At 57.8% G+C, this 10367-nt stretch overlaps 1 protein-coding gene across 1 annotated transcript in view; it reads right to left on the bottom strand.

The window, feature by feature from the left end:
* The window catches only part of Cux2 (cut-like homeobox 2), a gene marked incomplete in the record, with an annotated part of 262326 nt that overhangs the window by 19580 nt on the left and 232379 nt on the right, over positions 1–10367 (bottom strand). Inside the window, 8 exon segments of the mRNA XM_013503646.1 lie at positions 1–145; positions 4450–4551; positions 4896–5564; positions 6257–6356; positions 6453–6501; positions 6647–6705; positions 6792–6983; positions 9552–9656. Coding sequence (XP_013359100.1) covers positions 1–145; positions 4450–4551; positions 4896–5564; positions 6257–6356; positions 6453–6501; positions 6647–6705; positions 6792–6983; positions 9552–9656 — 1421 coding nt within the window.

Genomic DNA, 10367 nt, shown 5'->3' with positions numbered 1-10367 from the left:
GCCTCCAGCTCCAGCAGCGCTTGCTGCTGCGCCTGCATCTCGCGGCGCGCCTGCTCCAGGATGTTCTTGATGGCGTCCTCCGAGGTGCTGGCGGACGCCGCACCGTTGGCCACGCTCGGGGGCGCCGCCGAGCTCTTGGGCTCACCTGCGGGCAGGAGGACGGGGCGGCGGGCCCACCGTCAGGGCAGAGGCTCCCCGCGGCGGCACTGAGGCCGGCGGGATGTGGGGGCAGCGCCCGCCTACAACCCCTGCACTCAGCGAGGCCGAGGCGGGTGGATCGACAGAGTTCGAGGCCAGCCTGGGCTACACAGTGAGTTCAGGTGCAGCCTGAACTACACAGCAAGACCCTGTCTCCAAAACAAAAAACCACAAACAAACAAACAATTGGGGAGTGTAAATTATGGTTCCTCTGCGTGCCTTTACCTGTGCTGTGATGTAACTATGCAAATGTTCAGACAGGAAAGACTACAGCGTGTAAGGGATGCTCCTTCGCTTGTAGTACAGCAAAGTTATGCCACAAACCCACGCCCACGGGTAGAAGAATGGATAACGAATAATAGCCAGGCGGTGGAATGCTATACACCAGGTATAATTGAAACCGACTTGTAAAACCACCCACGGGCCACACTGAACATAACACACGGTCATGATGAGCATGTGTTATGGCTGGTGCCTGGATGTCCCTCCAGGGCCTCAGGCAGTCATGGGGTGGGCTTCCAGAGTTTGTGATTGATTCACGGTCCAACGCTGGGATTATGGGTGTGAGTGCTACACCCGCCCTGGGGTAGGTAGCCTGCATACAGTGTAGGTGAGGGGCAGAGGCTTGCTCCTCCCTCTGCTGCTCCTCCCTTTTTGCTCTTGCTGCTTTTGCTGTTTTCTGCCACCACAAACTGTTGCCCTCTGCCATGTGCCACTCTGCCTTGCAACCAGCCGAGTATGGACTGAAACCTCCACAAACTGTGAGCTAAATAGACCTTTCCTTCCTTAATTCTGGGTGTCGGGTATTTTGTGTCAGCAACAAGAGAAAAGTAAGCAAGACAACATGTCTTCTATAAAGGCTCCAAAAAAGCAAAATAAATAGCATGGGATTTAGTGAGCAATGTTTTTTAACAAATGGCGAACACAGAGGAACAATGAAACACGGAGAACGAAGGTAGCTCTGGGAGAGCGGGCAGGGCTGGCAGAAGCCAGAGGAGTGAAGACCTTGGGAGGTTTCTAAATCTTGGGTCAGGCTATAGACTCCAGAGGTTCCCTCCGTTATGTGAATGAATGAATAAATGAATGTATAAATACACATACAGGAGAAGGCCATGCAGAGAGCTACCATGGCGGTAATGAATCTGTGCCTGAGGAAAGACAACCATGTGGATAACCACTGGAGCGGCCTGTCCTCCTGGGTCCCCCGCCCTGTCCAGTGTGACCTTCTGCTTTGTTCTGTGCAGTTTCCATCCTCGAGGGTCCCCACAGGCCCATTAAAATAATGTTTATGGTTTTCCAACTAAAAGAGCAGTCCAGCAATGGAACATTATTTACTCATGAAAAGGAACGCAGCACTGATCCACACTATGACCTAGAAAAACCCTGCAAACAAGGTGCAAAGTGAGAGCTGCCAGCACACAGGACACCAATCTAGGATTTCATTTCTACGCGGGTAATCCGAAAAAACGGGTGTAAATGAGGGGCCGCCAGGGGCTGGGCAGAGGGCGTGGGCAGTGACTGCTCCCAGGATCGGGGCATCTTTTTGGGGTGAGGGAGTGTTCTGGAATTAAGAAATGGTGATTGCATAATACCGTGACTGCACTCAGTGTCACTGAGTTGCACACTTTAAATTTTTTTGTCTTTGGCTTTCTTGAGACACGGCTTGCTATGTAGTCCGGGCTGCCTCCACTCGCGGTGACCCTTCGAGCTCAGTCTCTCAAGTGCTGGGATCGAAAGTGTGGGCCGCCGCGGCCGGGTCTAAAATGGGTAACTTTTGCCAGGCACTGTGGCCTTTGCCCATCTCCACACTGGGGAGGCTGAGGCGGGAGGATCACAAATTTGAGTCTCACCTGGGCAAGTCAGTGAGCCCTTGTCTCAAAAAAAAAAAAAAAGGTAGGGATGTAGCCCGGTGGTGGAGTGCCTCTGGATCTGATCTCTGTTACCACACACACACACACACACACACACACGGTGGTGAACTCTGTGTGACTTTGAACTCAATTCTTATTTTTTATTTTGAGACAAGGTCTTGCCAAGTCACTAAGTTGTATAGGCTGTACTCAAACTTACGGTTGATCCTCCTGCCTCAGCTTCCCAGAGTCCCGAGATTATAGGTGTGCCACTTGGCCTGACTTACCTTAATTTTTAAAAAGTTCAATAAAAAAGGCCATGCATGCTTACCGTGGCAAACTTAGACACATATGCACACACAGATACACACCCTCAAAGGAAAGCATGAAAAGGATGAAAATAAGAATCCCTAGTCACGCTCTCCCCAAGGCAAAGACCTGAAATATTTTAATGTTTTTCTTCAGGTACGTTTCTTATACCACACGAATTGTATGATCACACGTGGTATGTGGGGATAGGGTTTGGTTTGTACTTACTGAGAGCCAGCTTGAGCAATTTCTCCTACCATTTTTAAATTACTTTTTAAAAAATAAGTTGTTTTTCTTTGTCTTTTTGAGATAGGGTCGTGCTATGCAATTCAGGCTGGCCTTGAGCTCACTTTGTAGCCCAGGCTGTTCATGAACTTGTAATGATCTTCCTGCCTCAGCCTCCCGAGTGCTAGGATTACAGGTGTGCGCCACCACGCCTGGTTTAAAAAATAAGTTTCTTTGAGACAAGGTCTTACTACGTAGTTGAGACTGGCCTTTGATCTTCCTGCCTCAGCTCCAAGAGCTGGGATTACAGGTGTGTAATTTGTCCTATCATTAAGAAGTTCTTCCAGCATAGCCTGGTGTGGTGGTAAATGTCTGTAATCCCAGCACTCTGGGAGGCTGAGGCAGGAGGCTCACAAGTTTGAGCCCAGCTTGGGCAATTCAGTGCTTTAGCAAGGACCTGTCTCAAACAACAAACAAACACCAAAAGCAACAACAACAACAACAAAACCAATGGCTGGGGATATAGCTCAGTGTTTAGGCCCTGGGTTCAATCCCCAGTGCTCAAAAAACAAACCAAACCAAATTAAAAAAAACCTTACAGAGACAAAACCAAAACAACACAACAAAACCCTTCCATCTTTAATGGCTGCATAAGTGATCAGAGGGATATTATCTGTTACATATTGATCCCCTAATGCTGAAAATGTGAGTTGTTTCAAGTTTGTCACTGTTTTTTTTTGTTGTTGATCGTTTGTTTGTTTGTTTGTTTGTTTTCCGGTACTGGGAATCAAACTCACGACCTTGCGCTTGTCAGGCAGGCGCTGTGCCGCTGAGCTAAATCCCCAGCCCTTGATTTGTTTTTTGAGAGGGTCTTGCCATGTAGTTCATGCTGGCCTTGGACTTTGTAGCCCAGACCAGCCTTTGATGTGCTGCAATCCTCCTGCCTCAGCCTCCCAACTGCTGGGATTACAGGTGTGACCACCATGCCCTGCAAGTTTGTCAGTGTTGTAAACAGGTAGGAAGGCAGGTCTTAGGAAAACATCTGTGCTCCTAGTAGCAAGTAGCTTGGAAATCAGGACACCTGCTCCAAGAAGCCACCGGGGGGCAGTAGACACTGCAAAGCCAAGGAGGAGGCTGGCGTCAGTGCCTAACCGTCAGCCAAGGTCTACCCTGCCTGAGCTACACTGCGCTGGGTACACTGGTTCCTGGCTGTAACAAGACCCAGACGGGAAGTGACAGCCACTCCAGCAGAATCAGTGGAAGCTGCGCAGTTGTAGGAAGACAGAGGTAGTAAGGATTACGCTTGCTACAGTCTTTGTGGAGCACCGTGCTTGTGACAGCACCCACTTTCTCACTTCAGAAAGCAGTGGTAACACTGCACCCATTTTAAGGATGAGGAGATGGAGGCAGAGAGAGGCGAGTAACTTGTCCATGATCACACGACTAACACAGGGCCAGCGCTTGTGGCCAATCTGGCTCCACTGCGCCGAGCATGACAGATCATTATGGAAGGACCAAGAAGGGGCAGCATTCGATCCACCTGGACAGGGATGGGGGGCTCCCCGGAGGAGGTGACTTCTGGGCTGAGGTATGAGCAGGAGTCGACTGGGAAAGGTGTCGAGGCGAGGATGGCATCAGAGGTGCAGGGACCAGCACAGGGGCCCGGGTGCGGGTGTGACGCACACACTTCCCCGTCAGAGCCTGGGCGGGGCGCAGGCTCGCAGCAGGGAGCACGGGAGGATCTGAGACACGAATGACCGTGCCTGTGATCTGGAGAGATCGCCTGGCCCCTGCAGCTTCACATCGCTTAGAAGTCCCTGGGGTGGATGGAAGTGGGTGAGGCCGCGCCGGCCGGGCTCACACTCACCCCCTTTCTGCGACTCGATCTCCCTCTTGGCCTGCTCCAGGATGTTCTTGATGGCGTCGTCCGAGCCTGTCTCAGGCGTGCGGATTCTCGGGGTGATGCTGCCTGGGGGAGGCAAGGAGGCATCTGTCGCCGGGTGGGGGTCCGTCCTGGAGCTGAGCGTGAGGGGCTCCAGGGTCAGGGGGTGAGGGTCAGACCGCCCGAGTGTGGCGGTGACAATGACAGTGACAACAGCGGTGATGGCAGCTACCCTGGCTGGCAGCTCTCGGGCAGCTACTACGCTAGGTGCAGGTGCTATGCTAGGTCAGTGCTCTGCATCCCTTTCGGCTCTCCTTAGGACCCCCAGGAGGCAGTCAGGTGGGGAAACGGAGGCTCAAGGAGACAAAGTCACCTTCCCCGGGTGCCACAGCTGGGTGGTGGCGGCAGCCGCGGGGGCCCGGGTCGCTCACCTCGCTGCCGCACCTGGATGGTCCGCAGGGCCAGCACGTTCTGTTCGTCCGACAGGAACTGCTTCATCTTGATGAAGGGCTCCTTGCCCTTCACCGTGAGCTTGCGCCAGGGCTTGGGCCTGGCCAGGATCTCGCTGACCGAGCCCTGCGACAGCCCCAGCACGTAGTGGCCAAACACGCGCTGCCCGATGTTGTGCTTGAGCAGCTGCTCCTTCACCTGGAAGGCGATCTCCGCCGTGTCCAGCTGCTCCTCCTCCGCCCCGGCCGCCGCCGTGCTGCCCCCGACACCGTCTGCCTGCTCGGGGGCCCCCGGGGGCTCGGGGCCGGGCGCCGGGGTGGCAGGGGCCGCGGGGGGCTTGGTGCTGTAGAAGGCCGGCGGGAACACCAGCAGGCCGCCTGCCTCCCCCTTGAAGGCTGCCGGGGGCATCACATGCTTGGGCAGCAGCGCGTCCCCGGCCAGCCTCTCCCCCGAGGTCAGGCTGGGAAAGGGGGACAGTGAGAAAGTCCGAGGCCCATCAGGCCCGAGGCCAGGGCCCAGCAGGGGCTGCCCGGGGCTGGGGGACAGGGGGTCCTCAGGCCCTGGCGGAGGCGGGAGCTGCTGCGGGGAAGGGTAGGGCGGTTCGGCACCCAGCGAGTCCTTGATGGAGTCGTCTTCTGACGGGTCCTCCTCTAGAACGCCAAGACAGACAAACAGACAAAGACAGAGAGGTGATGCGCGGACCAGGAAGGAAAATAACCAGGAAGAGAGGGACACAAACAGGAAGAAGAGATCGTGAGGGGGGCGGAGACAGGGAGCGGGGCAGAGATAACCCAGGAGACAGAAGCCCCATGCCGGGGTGGCAATGAAAGGAGGAGCCCGGCAGAGGGATGCACACGGGACGACTCTCAGAGAGAGCGTGGGGGCGAGGGGACGAAGACGGCGATGGGGAGAAGCGCTATGGCGTCCCGCAGCCGGAAGCCGCAGGAGAGGCCCCCCAAGTTCTCTCGCCCCCCCCCTTGGGGCCTGGCACAACAGCGGGTTGTGGGAGCCCCTCCTGCCGTGGGGACATCGCCTGCTCGTGGGGGGCACAGTGTGTTGGCCGTTGAACCCCGATTCCCCGCCGCCTGTACAGGGCCCCTTCCGGGGGAACCAGCGCTGGGCTGGCCTGTCCCACGCTCTTCAGGGGGCCAGCGCCCTGCAGGGCCGTGACGGCGGCACGGGCGTGGGCGGGCGCCGGAGGGATGGCGCCCCGCGGCCAATCGGCCTGCACCCTCGCGCTCCGCGGCTCTCCTGACGCAGCAAGGCGGCGCACCTTGGCGCAGAGACCCCCGGCCGCGCCCAGCCGCCCGGCCCGCACGCTGGGCTCGGCCCTCCTCCCTACCAGGGCTGGCCAGGAGGCCGGGCTTCTCCAGGAGGAACTTCTGAGCGGGGAAGAAGGCCTCCTTCGCCATGAGCAGCGAGTCCTCGGGCTTGGCCATGCCCTGAGGGGACAGGAAGCAGGGCTGAGAGGGCGCGGCTGGCAGGCGGCTGGGGGGCAGCCGGCCCTGGGGGACAGGGGCAGTGGCAGGGACGCTCACCTGCGGGAGGCCACAGGTGCTGGAGGCCAGCTTCATGGCTTTCAGGATGCTGTGGAGAACGTGGGGAGACCGAAGTCAGCCGCGCCAGGCCGGAGGACAGGCCTCAGCAGAGGCCAGTGTTGGTGGGGGGACAGGAGGCCAGGGCAGCGGCTGCCAGGCGGGGAGCAGCAGGGAGGGCGGCGGGGGGCCTGTACCTCAGCTCCGTCTTAATCTCCTCGTAGTCGGACTGTGCCTGGAGCTTTTCCTCCAGCTTCTGAAAGTGAAACCCGCAGGTGAGGCTGGCCCGGTGCTGGGAGGCCGCCTGCCTGGGCGCCGCCCGTCTCCGCCCCCAGGACCTGCCTCTATGGCCTCCGACTTGGCCGTGAGCTGCCGCTCCAGGTCGGCGATCTGGCTGGCCGAGGCCTCCTCCAGCTCCTGCAGCGAGTTCCGGAGGTGCTGCGCGTCCTTCAGCAGCCGCAGTATCTCCCTGTCCTTGGAGGCCAGGGCCGCCTCCAGCCGAGGCCCCGAGCACAGCGTGAAGCCCACCTTGTCCTGGGGGAGAGCGGGGCTCTGAGGGGCTGGAGGTGGGCAGGGGCTGCAGGCGGGCCTCCCCCCACGTCCCACGCGGAATGGAAGGCTGTGTGTGTGGACGCGGGCGCGCGGTGAGTGCAGCTGGAAGCCTCAGGGTGCTGCGTGCTCGCTGCACCCACGTCTCCTTTCACGTGTGCTGCGCGGCAGTGGACACTTAGTCAGTAAAGAGCCGCCACGGAGCGAAGCAGTGCGCTGGGCCCAGGGCCTGGGCGCCCGCAGCGGAGGGAACGGCTTGCACCGGGGTTCCGGTTTCGTTAGTCCAGGTCCTACCCCGGGCGATGTCCCTGTTTGAGACCCTTGGGGCTAGACAAGTGACCTTGCAGCCGCAGGCCACGTTAAGGGTGCTCCCTTCTGCCTGTCCCCCGATACCCCAAGTCCCGTGGCTTCTCCATTTTAGGAAGTGGCCCCTTTGTCCCAGATGAAGACGGAGAAGTTACTGTTTGAGGGCCATCCAGTCAGGCCGGTCTCAGACTCGGCTCCAAATACACTTGAGAAGCACTGAACGTGTGTGTGCGCGCGCACACCCACATACACACACACACACGCACATACACACACACCCCGCCACTGCCAACCGGCTTTCTTCCATGGAGATAAATGCCAATTAAAACAGGAAGCGGATGCCATTAATACATTAAATTAATTAGCATTGAGCGCCGCTGTTGTGCTCAGAGCAGCTCACCTCCCAAACCAGCCCAGCTCCCTGTGGCTGATTAGCGCAGCACTTGCTGGGCTCCAAGGGGGTTAATTAAGAGCCATTGGTAAATTCCTCTCGGAGGCGTCCCCGGGAGCGCTCGCCCTCCGCCCCGCCTCCCACGCCGCCTCCCGGCTCCCTCTGTGCGGTGCAGCAGCCCGCGCACGGACACACGCCGTCTGCCGGGCACAGCGCGGCCCGCACAGCCACGGCCGCAGCACGCGAGGACGGGTGGCCCTTCCTGGCTTCGCACGCTCACAGGCACACACGTGGAAGTGCACAGGCATCGATCAGGCAGCCACGCTCACGAGAGCACATCGCCACGACACACACGTGTAGGTTCAGAGAGGCCGCATGGTCTCGCGAGAAGATGACCAAAGGCGCCCGTATCTACTGAGCACACAGTAGGAGCCAAGCACCATTCGGGGAGCTCCACTGCAGACCTCTCAGGGACCTTAGACGGAGGTTGTAGGAGGGAAGATAAGGAAGCAGAAGCAGTCCAATTAAGTATGGTCACACGCCCAGAAGTGGTGAGCGCACACACACAAGTATACAAGTGTGCGCGCGCACACACACACACACACACACACACTCCAGTGTTCACACGGAAAGAGACATGTGGAGGCTGGGCCTGGGCAGCGGGTGGAATCAAGAGGATTCCCGGGCAGACAATGCACATCACCCTGTGAGCGGAACTGTGAGTCTAAGCCCTGGTGTGCAGCGATCCGGAAGAAAGACTGACCGGGGAGTAGCGATGGAGACCACTAACAACTGCAGAGGGGTTGAATGGGGTGCCTCTGACCAAAGTCCTTTGTCAAGAAATGAGGGCAGGGCTGTGCGTGGTCGTGCACACCTAAAATTCCCTGCACTAGGGAGGCTGAGGCAGGAGGATCACTGTGAGTTTGAAGCAAGCCTGGACAACATAAGGAGAGCCTGTCTCAAAAAACAAAATGATAGCAGGACCTCCAAAGGGGCACTGATCAGGAGGAAAGAGAAAGATGTTTGTTGATTTATTTATTTATTTACTTATTTATTGTCTTTTTTTTTGAGGCAGGGTCTTGCTATGCAGTTCAGGCTGGCCTTGAACTCACTTTGTAGGCCAGGCTGGTCTCGAACTGGCAACAGTCCTCCTGCCTCAGACTCCTGAGTGCTGGGATTACAGGTGTGCGCCACCCCACCCAGCAAAAGAAAAAGATGTTGAGGAACCAGGCTGAACACTCAGACCTGAGGGTTGATGACCGAGGTGTCTCTTCACAGCATGTGGCTGGGTGGAAGATCCTGCTGGAATCACCCTGGCAGGTTTTGGGGATCTAAGGCTGTGCAGTGGTGTGAAACTTCACACGTTGGTATGTGGTGCCTGCAGGGACTGGGAACCCCCTGGGCCTCTTGGTCTCTGGAGATCAAGCCTAGCGAGGCCCCGCCCACTAGCGCCATCTCGTGGCGGCCACCAGGACGGCTCCGCCGCCACAGCGCTTCATCTCCCTGCGGAGACAGGAACGACCTCTGGTCTGACAGCTCCGGGGGGTTCTGGGCTAGACCACTGGTCTAGCTCAGGGCTAAGGGAGGCCTCCAAAGATGATGCTAGACTTCTGGTCAAATAGGGGCTCCAGGAAGCTGGAGCTTGAAACGTTACAGGAACTGTGGCTACATTTTCCCCTCCTCTGGTGAAGCAGTTCAGGGGAATTATGTTTTAGAGGATGTGATGCCCCCGTACAGACAGAGACACCCCCCACATGTACGTGTTCGGAATTTCAGAGATGCACACAACCCACCCATGAAATGTCACGCACGACCCCCCCCCCCGAAAACGCGTCCCTCCTCGACCACATCCTTACCCCACTGGGTGCCTGCGGGGAGCAGCAGGCCAGGCGGATGGAGCTGTTGACCGAGGCGAGCTGCTCCCGGAGACTCTCCACCTCGCGCTGGGCGGCCTCCGCGCGCTGGGAGGGGGTGCACGGGGAGGAGGTGAGCGGGCTGCACAGGCAGCTGCCCTGGCCCTGGCCCAGTGGAGACCTGTCACAGCACCGGGCTCTGGGCTCCACGGTGGCCCCCGGGACCCCCGAGAGGACAAGGACATGGCTTCCCCCCCGGGGTAGGAAGGAGGGGCTCTGGGGTGGGGGCGGCAAGTTTTCGCCCATCTCTAGGCGTCTGTCTGCTACGCTGTACACTTCAGCCTTGGCTAGCCAAAGCTTTTGGGGCTCCAGACACAGAACGGGGCATCTGCAGAAATGCTTCCCAGCTCACAAGCTGCAGGAGCCCTGAGCAAGTCATTTCCCTTCGCAATCTGTTTCCCTTTTGTGAAACGGCGGCAATGAAAATGTCAGAAAGGTCCTGGGCAGTAACAACCAGGACACAGCCAGGCATAGTTGCGCACACCTGTAATCCCAGCTACTTGGGAAGCTGAGGCAAGAGGATCACAAAGTTAGAGCTCAGCTTGGGCAACTTAGTGAGACCCTGTCTCAAAACAAACAAACTCCCCAAACAAACAAAACTAGGAGGCCAGGTCTGAAGACATCCATCCACATGCCCTGGCTTGTAAGCTGGAGTTTAAAGCTGGAGTCTCCGGCCGGGGATGTAGCTCAGCAGCACAAGCACCTGCCTGGCAAGCGCAAGGTGCTGAGTTCGATTCCCGGTACAAAAAAAAAAAAAAA

The sequence above is a fragment of the Chinchilla lanigera genome, unplaced genomic scaffold, assembly GCF_000276665.1.
Source record: "Chinchilla lanigera isolate Chin_1 unplaced genomic scaffold, ChiLan1.0 scaffold00081, whole genome shotgun sequence".
Taxonomy (NCBI): domain Eukaryota; kingdom Metazoa; phylum Chordata; class Mammalia; order Rodentia; family Chinchillidae; genus Chinchilla; species Chinchilla lanigera.
The sequence above is the reverse complement of the archived record's forward strand: the minus strand, read 5'-3'. Positions and strand labels throughout refer to the sequence as shown.